Raw genomic sequence first — 22,170 nt, 5'->3', positions numbered from 1 at the left:
GCATTGGACTATGGTTCGGAAGATTCCAGGTTTAAACCCCACAACCACCAAGTTGCCACTGTTGGGCCCTTGAGCAAGGCCCTTAACCCTCAACTGCTCAGATGTGTAATAAGATAAAAATGTAAGTCGCTCTGGATAAGAGCGTCTGCTAAATGCCCAAATGTAAATGCTTTGGGGCTGTTTCTCTGCTAAATGTACAGATTGACTTTGTTGCACTGAGGGCCCAATGGATAAGGCCATGTGTTGTCAAATTTTGGATGAGAACCTCCTGAAGATGGGTTGTGGATGGGTCTTTCAGCATGAAAATTACCCCAAACAAGGCAACTAAGGAGTGACTCAAGAATAAACACATTAAGGTCATTGAGTGGTCTATCCAGACTTCAGACCTTAATCCAATAGAAAATTCACGGAGAGAGCTGTAACTTTGAGTTGCCAAGCAACAAGCAAGAAACCTTAAACATTTAGAGAAAATCTGTAAAGAATAGTGGATCAAAATGCATCCCAAGATGTGTGCAAATCTCATAAAAAAACTAAAAGAAACATCTTCCCACTGCGCTTTCCCACAAGGGTTTCTCTACCAAGTACTAAGTCATGTTTTGCTCGGGGATCAAATACTTATTTCTCTCATTAAAATGCAACTTAATTCATAACATTTGTATCATTTGCTTTTTCTGGATTTTTGGTTGATATTCTGTCTCAATACTTTACCATAAACCTATGATAAAAATTATAGACCCTGCATTTATTTGTAAGTGGGCAAACTTAGAAAATCTGTAGGGGATCAAATACTTATGTCCCCCACTGTATATGTACATGTATACTTAAATGTAATAATATTATGATTACCCATTTTCTATTTAGTATTTAATAATATTGCTGACAGACAAGAATTTCCTTTTCCACTACCTTTTCTTCTTCACCACGATCTTTGTGGCATATAGTTCCTGCTGAAAGAGTTGTGTCCCTGCAACATCCTTCAAAGCCATTTTGGTAAACCTTTAGCACCATAAGATTTAAAAAGCTTTGTAGAACAGTGATATTATCTAATGGGTCCTTGCTGCAAAAAGAGGATCTTGTATTATCAGTTAAAGGTTGCTGAGGTTTCCACAGCTTTTACCTGTCTGGGGAGCATAAAATATTAACTATACTGAATTTGTACCTGCAGAAACAAAAGAGAACTTTATAAAATGAAAGCCAATTTTTTTTAATTTGACACTAGGTAGGTGACAAGTCAATCAAAATCATGGAAGAATACAGTGTCTTTATCAGTGATTTATAATTATGATGATGATGATGAGAGCAGCTTGCGTTAAAAAAAAAAAATCCTAAAATTCGTCCTAAAACCCTCAGCTCAAATAATTTCCGCAGCCTGATATAATTGGTTCGGTCAACTTCACGTATTATAAATATTTCAAAAGAACACACAGATGACCGTTCCACGTCGGCAGCAGCGAATTTATCTGCGCATGCGCTACCGTGTACAGTTAGATGCTGCTTGCAACTGCCTTGTATTTATTTACACGTGGATTTTGGGCTAATTAGTTAATATTTAATAATATTAGCGCTTAACCCGTGACGCTGAAACACACAAAAACGAGAACATGACAGACGAACAAGAAATAATGTGCAAATTAGAAAATATTTTGGAAATAAGGTAAAAATGGCCTTGTTTTCATTCAGTAGTAGCCGGTCAGCTAGCAAGCTAGCGCCTTACTGTTAGACTAGTGTATCCGCTATGCTTATTAGTGTTCTGGCTTTGGTTTACTACCTTTTCGTTGTGCAATTAATTGCTGCTATGGGTGTTTTATGTTCTTGGTGTATAACGCGTTTTCCTTGCACCGAATTCATCACCTGGCTCTTTTAGTATTTTGTAGATGCTGTGATAGATAGTCTTCTGGAAAGACGCTGTATAATTGTTTGTTAAACAAAGGAGCACGCTTAGAGAACCGGTTAACATCAGCAATAGATATGTTATGTGCTGGAAACTGCAAGGACGCCTATTATTTTAAGCTATTTTTAATTCCCAGAAATGAATTTATTTTATGCTTCGACGTTGTTGCTTTAGGAATAAAACAATCCAACTGCAGAAGATCAAATCCAGACTGAAGAGCGAGTTTGAAGCCCTTGAATCTGAAGAAAAACACCTGAGAGAATACAAGCAAGAGATGGATCTACTCCTTCAGGAGAAGATGGCCCATGTTGAGGAACTGCGTCTGATCCATGCCGATATCAATGTGGTGTGTATTCTAACATCCACTCCCCCATCTATGGTACCAGAAAGTATGGTATGGTTACCAAATTTAAAACCAGATGCTATCTGTACCTAGGTTGAGTATGTACTTGTGTCTGTTTTCCATCACAGTAGTTGTGAAAGTAGGAGGAGTTCTCATGAGGTTGTAAGGTGTGACTTGTAATTTGCATAAGTGCGTCAGTAATCAAGTACTCACATAGCCAACTAATTCAGTGGTAGACAATAAGTAGACCAGGGGCCTCATGTACAAAGACTTTCGTTGAATTCATACTGAAACATTGCGTACGGACAAAGCTGTAAATGTGCGTACGCAGTAAAAAAAATCTGATGTATAAAACACTGCGTACGCGGAATCCCACACATATTCTCTTTGTACATCCGAATTAACGTGAAAATGAGCGCACATGCACGAGCGCAAAACCCCTCCCTGCCTCCTCCTCCATATAAATATGTTAATGACTCCACTTGGGCAAAACCAAACGAAAAAGCAATGGCAAAAACGAGCAAGAAGAGAAACTTCACAGAAAGTGAATTGAAGGTGCTCCTATCGGAGGAAGACCAGAGAAAAACTGTGTTATTTGCAAGTTTGTCCTACGGAATTAATAAAAAAAAAAAAAAAAAACTTAGCTGGAATAATATCTTTAAATACATCACTCACCAAGAAGCCACCCATCGCGCACCCTGCCACCCTGGAGCCTCATCCCAACCATGCTGTTTGTGAGGATGAATGAATCATGGGTTGACCCAGGCCACCTTCCCACGATATTTGTTAGGTGCATTTGAGCATCACATATTATTTGCACATTTATTAATTTGAAATATTTCCGATTCACGTATGCAAATTCGTCTGCAGATGCCGCCTTTATATCAAAGTGCGTGCAGTCGATTGCTCCGATTACATTAGGAAACCCGGCGATTGCTGCAAATTGCGCTTTAATGTTTGGCTGGTCAACTGCATGGTATGGAAACCTTATATACCTGCTAGACATGCGGATAATCCCGTCCCATACAGCTGGCATGGCACGGCTCAAAGACGACTGGCTTAACCCTGATCGGTCTGCCAGTTCCCTTTGGACAGGACCAGTTGCCAGGAAACCAAGCGTTGTCAGCACCTGTAAGGGAACGGGTAATGCGTGGCTCCTCGCTGTCTTTCTTTCCAAATTTGGACCCAACACAGCACAGAGCTCCAAGAGGATAGCTCTTGGAAATCTGAACGGCTAATAAGCCAGTCATCATCGTGGGCCAGAAATCACTGTGATCCCTAAAAACGCGTTCCCTTCGGATTCGGCCACTGACAATGTCCTCTAATAAGGCCAACACTGCCATTGCCATAGACTAAAGGTTGTATACATTAGCAAATGCTTTTATATGTTCTAAATCAAATAATTGGTGGAAAAATATTGTGTCAATTAACCCATTTTATCAATTATAAATTAATAGCAATGTTTTTCACATGTGTTGGTGCAATTTAACATAATTGCCTCTAGGAGTCGCCAATGGAAATAAAACAAACACACACAAGAAATACATGTACCCCAGACATGAAGTTGGCGTGGAAGAACGCACATTCTCACGTTAATTTCACTGTTAGTAAATCCGACCGTGAGCGTGAAAACTGGCGTAAGCAAAGTTTTTGTGCGTACGCAGCGTTGATACAGGGGGCCCCAGGACAAGTAGGTTATGGGTTCAGGCTACTGAGGTGGCTGAGTTTGCTTTCAGAACTGCCTTAAATTCATTATTGCATTGGTTCAAAAAGGTGCTGGAAACATTCCCTAGAAAGTTTGGTCCATATTGGCATGATGGCATCACACAGTTTGTAAAGTATGTGGTGTTTATTTAACAAGAATCTACTGTGCAAGAAATATAACAAATTAGTTGGCCTGCAGTAATCATGAGCAACCCAAAAACAGAGCATTGTGCTAATCATCTGCTAATACAGATTATTTGCTAAACTCTGGTTAAACAACCATTATTAGTCTTTTTTTTAACAGAAAGTTATAACATGTTTTCAGAGTGCCAGTCATTGTAAAAGTTTTGTAAGACTTTATATGCTGACTTTGGAATGTTACCAATATGGTAGGAATCTCCTTTGTGTACTTGATTTCTGCAGATGGAAAGCACCATCAAGCAGTCAGAAAATGATTTAAACAAACTGTTGGAGACTACACGACGCCTTCATGATGAATACAAACCATTAAAGGAGCATGTTGATGCTCTGAGGATGACTCTTGGCCTGAACCGGTTGCCAAACCTTAATGAGGAAGAGGAAAGACTTTCACTAGAGTGAGTAATTTAAGCCTAAACAAGTGTCAGGCTTAAACAAGCTAAAACCTATTTTGCTGTATGTGTTGGATAAAGAAATAAATGTGTTTTGCTCTTGTTTTCCCATTTAGTTACTTTGAGAAGCAGAAGGCTGAATGGCAAAAAGAACCACATGAACCCATCATTCCTGAATCTCTAGCAGCAGCTGCAGCTGCTGCTCAACAGCTTCAGGTGTCAAGAAAACAAGACCCACGGCAGCCGGCCACTTTCAGACAGCAGCCTCCACCTATGAAGGTCAGAAATAAATCACAAATCTGATTGGTTGGTTATAATAAAAATATTATAAGACCAGGTAAGATAAAATGTAAATTTACCCCACTTAAACATAAAAAGAGGGGAAAAAAGTAAATATGAAGTAAAATATAAAATAAATGCAAAGTATATTACAAAGTAGAAAGTATAATTATATTAAATGGTTTAGTACTGTTTGGGTGGAAAGTGCTCCAGAAAGTAATTCCAGGATACTTAGTTGAGATCGAGTGGCTTAATCCAGTTTGCCCCATGGTGCTTCTTAGTCTTTTTAAGGAATTCAGAGCTTAAACTAAATAAAGATAAATGAAAGAGATAAATGAAGAGCCTGCAATGCAATGTCTACATAAGGTCAACTGTGCTCCCAGTGAAACATATATTTGCAAACCAATGAATTTGAAGTTGTTTGCACTAATGAAAGGGTGAAAATGGATGATTACTTCAACAATAGGTCTTGTTTTACTTACTTTGACTTTAAGGTTATTGTCTTTTGTCATGGGGAAGTCTTTCCCCCATCCCTGGGGCAAGTCATCCCTGATTTGTAAAAGGATTGCCCCTCCCAAAAAAAATGACTTGTAAACTCAGTTGTGCTAGACAAACAAATCTGATTCATAGAGGCCCCACCTTGTAAATTCCAGCACTTACAATTTTCCCCAGTTCAATTTCAAATCAGGCATCAAATCCTAACATAAATAAATGCATAAATAATTAAAAATTAAATTTGCATTATATGTTCACCTGTGTCCTAAATTGATTAAATGCTTTCAGATTAAGCTTGACTTTAGCATTTGAGAGGAAGGTTCAAAGTGTTTTATTAACCAGTATAATATAGTATATGACCATGCCAGTGTATGTACAATTCTGCTTAAGGAATATTTGCCATTTACACTTATATATATATAAATACTCAGCAAAAAAAAAAAGAAACGTCCATTTTTCAGGTCTGTGTATTTCAACAATAATGTTGTAAAAATCCAAATAACTTTACAGATCTTCATTGTAAAGGGTTTAAACAATGTTCTCCATGCATGTTCAATTAACCATAATCAATTAATTAACATGCACCTGTGGAATGGTCGTTAAGACCTTAACAGCTTACAAAAAGTAGGCATTTAAGGTCACAGTTCTAAAAACGCAGGACACTAAAGAGACTCTTCTACCGACTGTGAAAAACACCCAAAGAAAGATGCCCAGGGTCCCTGCTCATCTGCGTGAACCTGCATTAGGCATGCTGCAGGGAGGCATGAGGACTGCTGATGTGGCTAGGGCAATACATTGCCATGTCCTCACTGTGAGACGCCTAAGACAGCGCTACAGGGAGATAGGAAGGACAGCTGATCATCCTCGCAGTGGAAGACCACGTGTAACAACACCTGAACAGGATCGGTACATCCGAATATCACACCTGCGTGACAGGTACAGAATGGCCACAACAACTGCCCGAGTCACACCAGGAACACACAATCCCTACATTAGTGCTCAGACTGTCCGCAATAGGCAGTCCTTGAGGAGGAGATGCACTGCAGTACTTCAAGCAGCTGGTGGCCATACCAGATACTAACTGGTACTTTTGATTTTGAGCCTCCCTTCATTCAGGGACACATTGTGAAACATTTTTAGTTTATGTCTTATGGTGTTGATTCTTTTAGTGTTCATACAAATATTTACACATTAAGTTTACTGAAAGTAAAAACAGTTGAAAGTCAGAGGACGTTTCTTTTTTTGCTGAGTATATATATATATATTTATTTATTTTTATTTTTTTGCTATACAGTGGTCTAAAACAGTTTTTTTGTTTTCTTTTTTGTATTCCATCATCTGTCAACAAATTACCATAAGATGTCACTGTATTGAAATGGAAATTACTTGTTAGGGTAATCGGAAAATAAGACTTTTTTGCTAGGAAGAATTGGTCTATAGAGCAATGTAAAAGGCCAAGTAAAAGGTCATGAAGTCTGATGATGTCACATTTGCCCTATTCTGAAGTGATGGGCGTATCAGCATAAGAAGGCAAGCGAATTAAGCAGTGCACTCATGCACAGTGCTCACTGCAAACCTCTAGAGGCAGCTGGCTATCCCATCAGAAGATTTATTTTTTTTCCTGAAAGCACAGGCATATTCAAAAAAGATTTGTTGGCCTTAAATTGTGAAAGCAAATAAAAACATTTGCTGTGCATGAAATCCCTGGACTTTTCTTGAAAACCAGATAAGCTCACATGCTTTGACTGTCATATGTAATTTAGTGGATTCTACTTTTAAATCCCAGTTTTATATAAGATAAGCCAGTGAGTCTGTGAAAACTGCAACTATATATGTGATACCAGATACCAAGGCAAAATAATATATTCGACTTTGTCTTAAAACATTTTGTTTCTTAATGAAGAAAACCTTGTACACTAGCACATTATATGCACTGTGATGTCAGTCTTTTTGTTATTAACATAATCTTTTGCACACAGGCATGCCTGTCTTGTCACCAGCAAATTCACCGCAATGCACCCATCTGTCCACTGTGTAAAGCAAAGAGTCGTTCCAGGAACCCCAAGAAACCCAAGAGGAAGCCAGATGAGTAAATAAAATTGAACTTATTTGAAAAACTAAGAAGATCCCCTTAGAGTCTTGTTTATGTAAACAATGTTATAGTCCCTTATGTGTGATGTTTTTTAAATATATTAAACTTTTTAAGAGTTTGTCGGAATCATTCATGCAATAATTCATATTATTCAGTTTGTACTGTTGTACTGTTTCTACTGACATTGATTTATGCATTTTTACATTTTTTATGTATTGCGTATATGTAATACTTATGTAGTTTATCAAGCACAAATGGTATTCATGGTATTTTTTTTTTCTCTGGTAGCGGAAATTTAAAATATAAAAGGTATCTGCAGATTATGATAAACGAGTGGTTGTATTAGGCATTAATAATTGCAAAATTGTAGGCTTGCATGTTTGTTGTCTTTAAAAAATTATTGTGAATATTTTGTTTATTTTAAGAACCAATCTTTATTAAAGCATCTAGTAACTGTTATTGAAAAGTGTTAAATATTGAATCTTTTTATATTTCCATTTTTTTATATTTGTCTGATGGTGTATCATGCATTTTTAATTGACAAACTAGTTGTTCAATAAAAGATAAGTCATGCAATGTTAAGTTTTTTTAAGCAAAATATTAGCAGAAAATCATACTTTTTATAAATGCTAATTGATAAATGCTAAAAACCAAAGTAATTGTAAAAGCCCAGAGCCCTGTTTTTTTTATTTTATTTATTTATTTTTTAGAATTTTCAGAAATGTTTATTGGACATAAAGTTAGGGTTACCAAAAAGGTGGAAAAATAATTCAGGTATTTACTTCACGTCTAATTTAAAATCAGCTGTCTATGGCAGAAAATACATAACAGAGTTCTGTATCAAAGCATCTTTATAAAAACTGAAGAAAAATTGTGGTAGGAAAATGACTGCAGATTTAACTGTATTGTCAATCAAAGCTGATTTATTAAATTAAGAAGGCATGGAGTGAGGATGGAGCCACCACAACAGATATTTTCAGGAAATGAGATACAATACAACTGTTGCATACCTAGTATCAGTTCACTCCTGAACAAGAGACATCTTACCTGGGCTAAGTAGAAAATAAATTAACACAATTGCTCAGTAGTCCAATTTGCTCTTTTCAGATTGATGTACACTTGCATTCCATTTAAAAATCAAGGTTGCTGAATCTGGATAAAAAGTGGTAAGAAACAGAATCCAAGTTGCTTGAAGTTTTCACAGTTATTGTTGTCATCTGCTGATTGCTGATGTTGGTCTACTGTATTTTATCAAGTCCAAAGACAAAGCATTAAGCTAGCAGAATATTTTAGAGCACAGCATGCTTCCATCTTCTGACAAGCTTTAAGAAGATGCGGATTTTCATTTTCAACATGATTAGGCACCTATCCACAGTCTAAAGCTACCACTAAATAGTTTGCTTAACTTCTTCAACACTAATTGCGGACTTACAGTCAAACACATTATTTTATACACCTTTTACAAAGAATTTGCACAATCCATTGACTGTTTACAGTATATATTTTCATATTCAGCTCATAAAGCTGGGTTTAATATATTCATTTTAAAATCTATCTATCTCTATACCCATATTTATTTTACCATGAATATGAAAGTAAAACTTGAAACTTGATATTACTGTGCATGATTGGCCTTTTGATTTTCCATAATCATCAAAATTAAAACAGAAAAATTAAGATTCCACTTAAAGTGTATAGAATATGCATGAAAGGCTTTCTGCTTGATTAAATGTTCATCTGAGTAAATCTACACAAAGCAATTTTTTTAACAAAAAGCTAATTATGTTTATATTTAGTTTAGCAAGGACATTTATGTTCATAGAAATAGAAACATAGCACTTCTTGTCCAAGGGTGCATGTGCAGATTTACACACTGCATTTTTTAAAATAAAAATTTACATCTAGGATTATGTGCAGTGACAGTATGAATAAATACTGTATATAATAAAACTTACTCTTTAAACACAATTAATTTACATAATTACATAATTAAAATGTGTATACTGTATATTAATATTTTTATTTAAGAAATTCTAGTTCTTACTTAATATTCCAAAGTACAAATTAAAGTTAATAGTTAATATATTTTTTTTGTAGTAAAAAGATAAAAAAAAAGAACAAGGGTAATACAATTATAAAAAATAGATAATGTTGTTAGGGTAATTAATTAATTATTTAAATTATATATAAAAAAAAAAAAAAATATATATATATATATATATATATATATATATTTTTTTTTTTTTTTTTTTTTTTTTTTTTTTTAATGAAATAAAACTTCTAATGAGGTGGGAGCAACCAAAGTAGGGCTTCTTCCGAGACATGTCGTGCCAGCTGACAACCTAAACTGCCTAGTAACAGTGCATGTGCAGCAGTTCAGATGGTGACTGTGAACTCCTGCAAAAACACCATTACAGGTCAGCTGACCATATGAAATGCAGCACATGCACCGTTACTAGGCAGTGCAACAAATTCAGATAATAGTGTATCCACTGACTTCTGGTTGCATAAGCTCATAGATATCCATGAATAGCTCATGAGATCTATATATTATGATCTAATATAGTTTATAAAAAAATGCAGCTGTTTAAAAAACATTTTTCAAACAATTATCTTTATAGATCACAATGTAAAAAATGCATGCTAACAGATCTGTGCACATTACACTGAACATATAACTAGTGTGGGAACTTCAAATTGGTTTTTAATACATAACAATATATTTATAATATTTTCAAAAGGTATATGTCTGTAATATGCCCTAATACACATTTGAAAGTTATTATAACTTAAAAAAATTACAGTGTTCTCATTAGTTTTTTTTATTAATATAAGCTTATTGTTAAACAAAGCATATTTACTGCTACATAGTAGTGTAATGAAAGGGAAGCATGAGAGAAAGCGGTAAATATGAAAATAACTCTTTATTTAATAAGTAATTGGATTTTAAGAACTGCTGCCATTTCTTCATGTGGAGAAACCTGTGGGCAACCTCCCGCAGTGAAGCATGAAGGAATATCAGCAGCTGATTGTCAGCAGTTGATTTAAACAGTAGAACAGCTGTTGACATTTGGAGACACTTTGGTGTCTGGCAGAGAGGAATGCCTATAAATTGTCTCTCAGAGTTCTTTTTTTAGTCAATGTGAAAAATCTCCCTGGATTTCCATTTCCTATTTTAGTTATTCAGGCAAACAACCAACCCACATGAACAGCCAGAGAAATGTACAATTCATATAGAAAATTGTAGCCTATCTATAAAATCCAAAATTATGCATGCCTATGTTATTTCAGATCAATCTGCACTTTACATATGGGAAGGTGTGAGCACTGCATTCTGTTACATGAATATTTGGTGTAATAAACATTAGTTTATAATATGTATGTGTATTTTATATTATTTTAGATATTTGTAAAAAAATTATTATTAATGTAAATGTATTATCAAACTGGTATCTACATGTATTTTAAAGTTTTTATCTTTGCTTGTATCTCATGTACATTATTTTTATTCTTTTATATAAATAAATCAATAAAACTAATTTATTGTGAAAAAGTACAGGTACTAAACATAAACTAAAGGCTATAGACCAAACACCTCACTGCCTGTCAAACTCAATTACTTTTCTAATAATAAACTCCTGTAGCAACCTGCCTTGAATGGAAGTTTAACCAGATACATCTGTGCCCTAAAATTAGCCCTTCTTGTTGGTCAGGCCTCATGGACTCTCTGTCACCTTTGTCTGCTTCAGCTTTTTGTCTGTTGGAACACAAAACTCCACAGTGAATGACAGGAATACGGAGAGTCTGCAAGAACTCAATTTGGACTACAAATCTACTTTCTTGGAGGTAGGTAGACTAGGTGTATGCATTTAAATTTTAAAAGGATGTATCAGATTCTATATCTTGTTATTCATTGACCTTAAATATATATATATATATATATATATATATATATATATATATATATATAGAGAGAGAGAGAGAGAGAGAGAGATATTAACTAAAACTGATTAAGGAAAAAAAATTAAATACATTTTAAAATGGCCTTTTTAAACATGGAACAAAAATTTATACTGGCACTGATGTGTAGTTTGACAGCATAATTTCTTTTTGTCTGTAGGTTGTACATTTGCCTACTTTAAATTCACTGTATTGTAGGTGTTGAATTCTCAAATCTAATGGGTCACACTTCGAAACAGTTACATTACTTCTTCTTCTTTGTCTTTCGGCTGTTCCCTTTTAGGGGCCGCGGCTGCGAATCAACAGCCTCACTCTAACCCTATCCTTTGCATCCTCTTCTCTCACACCAACTAACTTCATGTCCCCTCTCACTACATCCATAAAACAGTTACATTACTGTATTCATAATATGTTATAATTTATAAAGTGACATTCATCGGGACTTAGCTGATGCTCTACATAATCTAAGATGGATTATAATCTAATATCTAAAATATACATGGAAAAATTGTTGATATGGTAAATACTTCATGGGGGAAATTTGTTGTATAGTCAGAGTCCAACAAAAGCAATTGCCAAAATTCCAAGTTAAAATAGAATTCCAGGCATTGGGCAGTCTTTGGCCAGTGACAGCCTGTACTTTTACAGTGGTGGGCAAAATACACAAATACAATGTCTGGGTAAAAGTTCATAAAATATAAATAGGTAAAATATTAATCAAGTAAAAGTAGAAAATCTCCCTTTACATTACTTGAGTAATTTTATAAAAGTACATGCATTCAAATTTGCTTAAGGTTTACTGTGTAGATTTTAAGTAGATTTACTACAGTAGAGTTTGTATTAGCTCTGTAACATTAAAGTCTATAACCTATTCTCTACCAGTGAGAACTTGTTTATGCACCTACTGAAACATCCAGAGAGAGATGCATTGCAATAATTCAAATAAATCCTATAAATCCTATAAATTTTGTTACCATAAAGGTAACAAAGGCATGAACCCAGTTTCAGCATTTATCAGCAATGATATCTAATCTTTAGCCAATATCCTGTTTCCCAGTAAATGTTTACAAGTAGAGCAGAAATCATTGTTGATCTGACAGCTCCATTACAAATACAGAGCCCTTTGCTTGTCTTTTTAGAACAGATGCAGCTGCTAATCCTCAGATTTGGGAAACATAATCAGAAATTAATCTAAATATGGTCTGATAAATAAGTGAAAGAGTACTTTTCTGCTCCTTAAGAACATCCTGTTAAACTACTGTAGATATATGTGTATTCCAGTTTCGCTTGCTGTTTAACCATACCTCCAAATTTTTAAAACATTTAGGCTTCTCAGTAGGAGAGTTACATGACAACATGCCCTCCCATTTTCCCTAGAGTGACTGAAAACTGCATTTTGTTTTAAATGAGTTAAAAAAAAAACAACATTTCATAGACCAGTTCTTTACCACCTTTACATCTCATTAAATCTTAGGACATTTTTCTTTTCAAGAAATTTTCCCGCTGTGGGATGAAAAATGGGATATCTTAAGGGATATCTTATTCTTAGTGAGGGTAACATTCCTTTCCTTCGCCCAAACAGCCCCATTATCTGCATATAGCAATGTCCTGATTTCTTGCCACACTTTGGCAAAGATATCATTGATCATGATGTTAAAAAGAGTAGGGCTTATCACACCTCCTTGTGTAGTTGCTTGCAGTATCTATATTAGGAATGTCTGCAAGAGCACCACTTCCCCTAAACAGTATTGTACAATACTCCAAAAAAGTCTTCAATCCACCAAAACATTTTACCTCTATTACTATCATTTGGTAATTTATTTAACTTTCCAGCTAAGCTAAAATACATTGGTTGCAAAGTATCTAATGCCCTGCTGTTTGAACACGTTGCTGCTTTCCTCCGCAGGTGCTTCACTTAGCTTTCATCAAGACAGTTTTCGCTGTATATCTCTGTGTCTTCCCATGAATTATTCATGACCTCCCTGTTGTGCTGTTGTTGTCTGGTTGGTGTTTCCACATCTGCACATTCATTAGGTTGTATCACTGGGAGATACATTCATGGTACTGGGATTGAAAGTTAGTATCCAGTTTGCTGTAGCTTTTTCTTACTTTTTTCCTTTCCCTTTCTTTTTTTAAGATGGTGAGTAACACAGCTATTGACTGTTTTCTTTGTTATTTGGCTACACATGTAAATTACCCTGGGTTTCTCTGGTTGGCATAGATGCCATGGTAATTCTATGCTAATTTTGGGTAGTGGCCATATTGATCCTGTGCCCACTCATAATTCTTACCATATATAATTTTTAAACAGCTGGTAATAGAGGTATCATGGGAAAAAAGAATAACAGTAGTTTATTTAACTGCACCTCTTTGTTAATCACCTTATTTGCTGATGCTCTGAGATGTTTAAGGTATAACTACTGTGGCTATATAACTGCTATAGTTAGAAGAAAGAAAAGTAGAAAATATAAAGTCAGTCATTCCTTTCTGTATTTATGTGTACTGAATCATGCACTCCCAAATTCTATTAAAACTAAATATTTAATGCAACACAAAGTGGAAATGCTTAAAACATTCACACACTGGACTTTTTGGTATGGCTTATTTGTGCATTTCCTTATGCAAATGTCACAATATTTATTTTCCTCCAGAACTTTATTTTTAGAAATCCTTGTCATTTAGTATATTCAGGTAGTTAGCTCACTATGACCAGTTACATTGCTGAGCCTAGATATGATTGACTGCCTCCAGAGGCTTGCACAGCGGGCATGATGCATAGAGGTAAGTTTTGGTCTTGCGTTCTTAGGAGGGTCTTCATGATGGTGCTTGATGGGTTTTGCAAATGCACTTTACAATACCGTTCTTTACAAGAACTATTTCAGAAAAGGTCACCACTGTGTTTAAAAATAACAGCTGATGTTAATGTTAATACATAATTACCTAATTCCAAATGTGTTATTTCATAGAAATCCCCAATATTGTTGAAATCACTGCACAAAAACAGAAATTTGCAAGTGATCCCAAACTTTTGATCAATAGTATACACTTACCTAAAGGATTATTAGGAAGACCATACTAATATGGTGTTTGAACCCCTTTCACCTTCAGAACTGCCTTAATTCTACGTGGCACTGATTCAAAAAGGTGCTGAAAGCATTCTTTAGAAATGTTCTAAAGCTCCCGTTCCACCACATCCCAAAGATGCTCCATTGGGTTGAGATCTGGTGACTGTGGGGGCCATTTTAGTACAGTGAACTCATTGTCATGTTCAAGAAACCAATTTGAAATTATTCGAGCTTTGTGACATGGTGCATTATCTTGCTGGAAGTAGCCATCAGAGGATGGGTACATGGTGGTCATAAAGGGATGGACATGGTCAGAAACAATGCTTAGGTAGCCCGTGGCATTTAAACGATGGCTAATTGGCACTAAGGGGCCTAAAGTGTGCCAAGAAAACATCCCCCACACCATTACCCCACCACCACCAGCCTGCACAGTGGTAACAAGACATGATGGATCCATGTTCTCATTCTGTTTACGCCCAATTCTGACTCTACCATTTAAATGTCTCAACAGAAATCGAGACTCATCAGACCAGGCAACATTTTTCCAGTCTTCAACTGTTAAATTTTGGTGAGCTCGTGCAAATTGTAGCCTCTTTTTCCTGTTTAAGGTGGAGACGAGTGGTACCCGGTGGGGTCTTCTGCTGTTGTAGCCCATCCGCCTCAAGGTTGTGCGTGTTGTGGCTTCACAAATGCTTTGCTGCATACCTCGGTTGTAACGAGTGGTTATTTCAGTTAAAGTTGCTCTTCTATCAGCTTGAATCAGTCGGCTTATTCTCCTCTGACCTCTAGCATCAACAAGGCATTTTCGCCCACAGGACTGCCACATACTGGATGTTTTTTTCCTTTTCACACCATTCTTTGTAAACCCTAGAAATGGTTGTGCGCGAAAATCCCAGTAACTGAGCAGATTGTGAAATACTGTGAAATATTTGAGAAAATACTTTTTTTCCCATCCTGACATTCAGTTTGGAGTTCAGGAGATTGTCTTGACCAGGACCACACCCCTAAATGCATTGAAGCAAATGCCATGTAATTGGTTATTTAGATAATTGCATTAATGAGAAATTGAACAGGTGTTCCTAATAATCCTTTAGGTGAGTGTATATATATATATATATATATATATATATATATTAGAGAAATTTTCTAGGAGAATTTTTTTTCTTTTTACATTTGCATGGGTAGCTAAAATTTTTTTATTTTTTTGCTAAATAATTAATATAAAGTAAAATCTGTCTAACAAAAGTATTGTCTAACTTCTTTTTCCTTCCAAAGGTTTGTGCTGCTAAGAAAATTTAATGTAGCCTTGACAAGTTTTTCGAATCAAGATGTTATACACTTCCACTGAAATGAGCTTAATGGACATTACCAAGATTTTCTCACTCCTCCGACCGAACGAGGATGAAGAAGATGGCTGTCAAGAGTTAAATAAGGCTATTGCTGAAGATGATGACAAACGTCTAGCTGATCTGCTTTCTCAAGAAAGATACAGAAGATGTATCAATAGCAGAAGTGGCTGGGGAATACCAAGTACACCACTAAAAACTGCGGCTGCTCACGGTCACTTGCGCTGCCTGGAATGCCTTTTAGCTCACGGTGCAGAGGTTGACAGTCTGGATGTGAAAGCCCAGACTCCACTGTTCTCAGCAGTCAGTGGCAAACACCTTGGGTGTGTATCAGCTTTGCTCAAAGCTGGTGCTGACCCTAATGGAAGCCAATATAACAACTGTTCACCAGTGCTAACTGCAGCCAGGGAAGGAGATGTTGACATTTTGAGGGAGCTGCTGTCTTATGGTGCTGAGACAGATGTCCGAGCCAAAGTACCAGACTGGGCATCCAATACAACAACATGCCGAGGTCCTCTTTACCTCGCAGCCATTTATGGACACCTGGAATGCTTTAAAATGCTGCTGCTACATGGTGCCGACCCAGACTACAACTGTAGGGAAGAGAAAATACTGGCAAGGATCAAGAAATCAAGCACAGTGCTGGACACATGTCTCAAATATGGGTGCCAATCTGAATATATTCAACTTCTTATAGACTTCGGAGCAAATGTCTACATTCCAATGGTGATTACGGACAAAACAAGAGAGAAGGATGAGGCTATCATGCTGGTGCTAAGAGAAAGAGGTACATTTTTATACACGAGTTACAGTATGTTTACAGTATATGAATTTACGTTTTTATTTAGTACTTCACATATTCTCTTTTTTTTTTTTGCAGCTTTCCCCAAAACATTGATGTCTCAGATTCGGCTTGCAGTACGAAAGTACCTTTCTAATGCGCGCAAACTGCACTTGATAGATGGACTGGATATTCCAGAAGTACTAAAAAAATATTTAAAACATACTACATGACCTACACTGTCTGTCTGCTCCTTTGTGTTAGCTTAAGAAGATCACACACACACACACACACACACACACACACACACACACACACACACGCACACACACACACGCACACACAGTGGAATGAAACTGGAGTACAGAGGAAACAGACCAAACACGGGAAGAACATGCAAACTCCACAGCAAATTCACAGACCTGATTCAGGAATCAAACCATCAGCCCTGGAGGTGCGAGGCCACAATGCTATCCACTATACTGCTGTGAAGATATTTAATGCATAAATAGTAATTTATACAAACTGAAGATGAAATACTGTAATATTGTAATATTTTGAGATGCTAAAGTTTTAGCAAAATTTTTGTAATATAAAGTTTTGTAAGTTATCTTTCAAGACCTTTGATGTGATCATCAAACTTAAAACAAAACAGCTTGAAATATTTTACTTTACATGAAATTAAATCAACAGTTAGGACAGTTTTAAAAAAGGAGGCAGATACCTTTTCCATGATATTCCGAATTTTCAAGGTGCAGTGTATACATACTTTTTCACTCTTTGTTATATTGCAGCCATTTGCTAAAATCATTTAAGTTCATTTTTTTTTCATTAATGTACACACAGCACCCCATAGTGACAGAAAACCACAGAAATGTTGACATGTTGGCATATTTATTTAAAATAGAAAAACTTAAATATTACATGAGCCTAACTATTTAGACCCTTTGCTTAGTATTTAGTAGAAGCACTGGATTTTAATTTTTTTTTATTTTTGTGAAGTTTTTCACACCTGGATTTGGGGATCCTCTGCCATTCCTTCTTGCAGATCCTCTTAAGTTATGTCAGGTTGGATGGTAAATGTTGGTGGACAGCCATTTTAGGTCTCTGCATGCTCAATTGGGTTTAAGTCAGGGCTCTGGCTAGGCCATTAAAGAACAGTCACAGAGTTGTTGTGAAGGCACTCCTTCATTATTTTAGCTGTGTGCTTTGGGTCATTGCCTTGAAGGTAAACCTTCGGCCCAGTCTGAGGTCCTGAACACTCTGGAGAAGGTTTTCGTCCAGGATATCCCTGTACTTGGCCGCATTCATCTTTCCCTCGATTGCAACCAGTCATCCTGTCCCTACAGCTGAAAAACATCCCCACAGCATGATGCTGCCACCACCTTGCTTCACTGTTGGGACTGTATTGGACAGGTGATGAGCAGTGCCTGTTTTTCTTCACACATACCGTTTAAAATTAAGGCCAAAAATTCTTTCTTGGTCAGGGTTGCAGTGATGGTTGACTTTTTACAACTTTCTCCCATCTTCCGACTGAATCTCTGGAGCTCAGCCACAGTGATCTTTGGGTTATTTTTTACCTCTCTCACCAAGGCTCTTCTCCCCTGATAGCTCAGTTTGGCCGGACGGCCAACTCTAGGAAGGCTTCTGGTCATCCCAAACGCCTTCCATTTAAGGATTATGGAGGCCACTGTGCTCTTAGGAACCTTAAGTGCAGCAGAAAATTTGCTCTGATATGCATTGTGAGCTGTAAGGTCTTATATAGACAGGTGTGTGGCTTTCAAGTCCAATCTGTATAATTAAACACAGCTGAACTCAAATGAAGGTGTAGAACCATTTCAAGGATGATCAGAAGAAACAGACAGCACCTGAGTTAAATATATGAGTGTCACAGCAAAGGGTCTGAATACTTGAGACCATGAGATATTTCAGTTTTTCTTTTGTAATAAATCTGCAAAAATGCCAACAATTCTGTGTTTTTCTGTCAATATGGGTGCTGTGTGTACAATAATGAGAAAAAAAAAAACCTAAATGATTTTAGCAAATGGCTGCAATATAACAAAGAGTGATAAATTTAAGGATGTCTGAATACTTTTTGTACCCACTGTATATAATTATATATGCTTAATGTGCATATTTATCACACTAAAATTATACACAAAGACAGCACAAGTACAAGTAAAATGCAGTTTAAATGATGATTTTATTTATTAAGGGAAAAAAGCTATCCAACATAACTGGTACCATGTGAAGAACTAATTGCCACTTAAATCTAATAACAGCAATCAAGCTTTTGGGATAACTGGCAATGATTCTTTCACATTGCTGTTGAGGAATTACTTTTCAAAATTGCTTTAATTTGGCCACATTGGAGCCACCATCATATTTGACTGTTGGTATGGTGTTCTTTTTATTAAATGCTGTGTTAGTTTTACACCAGATATAAGGACACATACACCTTACAGAAAGTTAAACCTTTGTCTCATCAGTCTATAGGCTTGCCCAAAAGGCTTGGGGATAATCAAGATATTTTTTGTCAAATGTGAGACGAGCCTTTGTTTTCTTTTTGGTCAGCAGTGGCTTTTCCCTGTGAACTCTCTTATGGATACCATTTTTGCCCAGTCTCTTTCTTATTGTTGAATCATGAATAATGACCTTAACTAAGGCTTAAGTGAGGCCTGCAGTTCTTTAGATGTTGTTCTGGCTTCTTTTATGAGCTCCTGGATGAGTAATCCTCATGCTCTATGAGTTATTTTGGTAGGCTGGCCAATCCTGGACAGGGTCACCACGGTTCCAAGTTTTCTGCATTTGTGGATAATAGCTTTCACCATGGTTTGCTTGTGGGGTGGGGGTCAAAATGCCTTTTTCTCCTTTATAAATGAACTTATCTTTTAAAATAGCATTTTGTATTTACTCAGGTTATTTTTGTGTAATGTTGGATGATTGTGTGTAAATTTGTTTGACAATCTCAATCATTTAATGTAAGATGCAAAAAATAATTAAATAAAAATCTGAAAGGGGCAAATACTTTTTCATGGCACTGTATATAATACTGTAGCCAAAGTCTAAGGCACCCTGTGTTTTTAGTATGAACTTAACTTTATTTCATTTTACATTTGACTTTACTTGAGTATCGTTGAGTCAGTACAAAACATTTCTGATTTTCAAACATGAGTATTCCACCTAAAAATTTTAAAACAAAAATCTAATTGTAAAAAGATAAAACAGTCTTTAAAAAAAGCTGTGGTTGGTTCTGCAGGATGGTCAGTAATACTAATTTGCCTTATATAACTGCACAAATGTTAACTGACACTAAAGGGTCTTCAATGCATTGTCACAAAAAATATTGTTTTTATTATTATCATTATTATTACCGTTTACTGGGCTTTAAGGCATCCTTGCTCTACAGCATTTATTTGCATGTGGCTAAATATCACTTTTGCACCACACTAAATATTAAAGTATTGTGAAGATTTTAGGCATCATATTATTTATTTAAAAAATACAGATTGTGTTATATGTTTATAATGTCTGCATTATTATGTACAAAACCATAAAAAAATCCAAACATAACTTAAAAAGTAAGAAATAAATGACATTGCAGATGAATGTTCGCATGCCTCCCAGCTGTTTTACTTATTAAACCATACAAACATTATTTAATACTACTATTTATTTTCAAGTAAATAGTTTTCACTCCAAATATCAACTGTGTTTATTTTATTGTTATTTAGTACTCTTATAGAAGTTTCTTTTGTGCAAAAATGTTTTCAAAAGGCATTTTTGCTTATGGCATTTTTTACTTTTACACAGTACTGTAGGTAAAACAGCTGCTACGTTTTACTGAGCATGATATGAGTTCTTGTGGTGTCAAACTTGTTCTTTTTTATATTTATGCAGACCCTACATTATTATTTTTGGTTTGTTTCAATCTGAAAACTGGTCTGTCATGTAATGTGTTGCTTTTTTATACAAATGCCCTTATTTACAGGCCTGTCCTTATTTGCATTCAATTTCCCATTCTTTTGGTGTGGCATAAAATGTAAAAACACCTTTGTACAGAACACACTCATTAGACATTAGCATAAAGAGACGACAGCATTTTTTCTACATTTAAGCAAAGCACATAGTTAAGGAAAAAGAAACTAATTCTCTAGTGTTGTTGTTGTTATTGTTAGTTTTTCGACGGCTCCTGTTGAGGGGTCACCACAGCAGACAATCAATCTGCAACTTGTCGCAGGTTTTACACCGGATGGCCCTCCTAACACAACCCCTTCCATTTTATCCGGGCTTGGGACCGGGTATTTAACCGAAAAATGCTACCCATCAAGTTGTGCTACATACTGTATCTGCGCATGCGCAGTCCCACAAGTTTGCATTTTTCAACGACGCCGCCCGAGCGCCAATCAGGCAAGATGTGCGACACCTGAGCATGCGTCCATTTAAGCCACTTTGAATCGACGCTATTACGTAGCACCAGGTATAGAGCGTCGCGCTCTGGGCTAGGGGCAAAAAGAAAGAAAAATAAAGGTAGTCAGTGAGAAACAAGTGGCAAGAGTTAGGAGAAAAGTCTGTGTCTTAAAGAGAAAAAAGTGCATGAAGGAAGTGTTAGACAAAAAGACAAATTTTAACACAGATGAATATAATTTATTTTTTATAATGGTTTATAAAATTCAATTTGCTTATGGGAGAAACACATACAACCAAATGCAATATGACTTATTTGTAATAATTAGAATGAAACAGATTACAAAGTTTAATGAAAAATTTCTCCTTTTTCAAAAATATTAAACATTTACACGCAATGTTAAGTGTTGGAATTATTTTATATATAAAGGAGTTATTTCTACTCTCTTGCTCTCTTCCTCATAGATCTGATATTAACGTGTTAAATCTTTTCTGCTGCTATCCTCTAGTCTCCTCTTACATCTGCTCTTTGAGGTGTAAACGCTCCCACGCTCAGCTTCCCATTCTCTCCTTATGTCTCTCTCCCTCCCTCTCTCTCTAGCTCCCTCTGTCCCCCCCCCCCCCCCCCCCCCCAACTTGAGCCAGATCTTGTGATCTGTCCCTGGACGGACACCTATCTTCCTCTCCTTTCTCCTGATTCTTCAGGATCTCACCAGGACATTTACAATGGTTCATGTTCTTTGTAGTAACATATGTCGATGGCACAGGCATTTGGTCAAACATATAAAAACCCCATCCTTTGCTGTTAATAAACAAAGACCTTTCTGACAGACAACATGTGAGTGTACTGACTGAGTCTCTCCTGGCACCAGAAAAGCTTACCGAAGCACAGCGGACAGACCAAGCAACTCGCTTCCACTACTATGCAACTTTAGAAAAACTTTACATTAAGTAACTAACGAGTGATGTGCTATGCACTGTGATAAAAGATAAAGTTCACAATAAATACAAAATGTAAAAAAAAAGTCTAAATACACTTAAAGTGAATGATTACAAATTAAAAAAGTTCAACCCCTTTTCTGAAAACTTTTCATTTTATAATCTTTTGTTTGTTTTGGTTTACATTTTTAACAAGTTATTTTAAATGCAAAAAAAATGCATTTCCATTTGATTTCTTTTAGTTGTCTCGAAGGTCCTGTCAAAAAAACATTTCCCAT

At 36.0% G+C, this 22,170-nt stretch overlaps 2 protein-coding genes across 3 annotated transcripts; both read left to right on the top strand.

The window, feature by feature from the left end:
• The first annotated feature begins 1,460 nt into the window (after window positions 1–1,460).
• On the top strand, window positions 1,461–7,938 carry LOC128532012 (zinc finger C4H2 domain-containing protein). The gene is made up of 5 exons (XM_053506226.1): window positions 1,461–1,654; window positions 2,066–2,237; window positions 4,362–4,534; window positions 4,645–4,807; window positions 7,282–7,938. Exons 1-5 carry the CDS (start codon window positions 1,602–1,604, stop codon window positions 7,393–7,395), a joined length of 675 nt encoding a protein of 224 aa, XP_053362201.1. The 5' UTR covers window positions 1,461–1,601; the 3' UTR covers window positions 7,396–7,938.
• Window positions 7,939–11,203: 3,265 nt separating this feature from the next.
• On the top strand, window positions 11,204–20,950 carry asb12b (ankyrin repeat and SOCS box-containing 12b). 2 transcript variants are annotated; one of them, XR_008361246.1, is made up of 4 exons: window positions 11,204–11,240; window positions 15,695–16,552; window positions 16,646–17,000; window positions 20,725–20,950. XR_008361246.1 is itself a non-coding variant. In XM_053506225.1 (3 exons), exons 2-3 carry the CDS (start codon window positions 15,748–15,750, stop codon window positions 16,777–16,779), a joined length of 939 nt encoding a protein of 312 aa, XP_053362200.1. In that variant the 5' UTR covers window positions 11,204–11,240; window positions 15,695–15,747; the 3' UTR covers window positions 16,780–17,089. The 2 variants fall into 2 exon arrangements, 1 of the variants encoding a protein (XP_053362200.1); XM_053506225.1 differs by lacking the exon at window positions 20,725–20,950 and having other exon boundaries at window positions 16,646–17,089.
• The last annotated feature ends 1,220 nt before the right edge of the window (window positions 20,951–22,170 follow it).

This window comes from Clarias gariepinus, chromosome 10 (assembly GCF_024256425.1).
Source record: "Clarias gariepinus isolate MV-2021 ecotype Netherlands chromosome 10, CGAR_prim_01v2, whole genome shotgun sequence".
Lineage (NCBI taxonomy): Eukaryota > Metazoa > Chordata > Actinopteri > Siluriformes > Clariidae > Clarias > Clarias gariepinus.
Note: the sequence above shows the minus strand (reverse complement) of the source record. Positions and strands in the feature narration are given on the sequence as shown.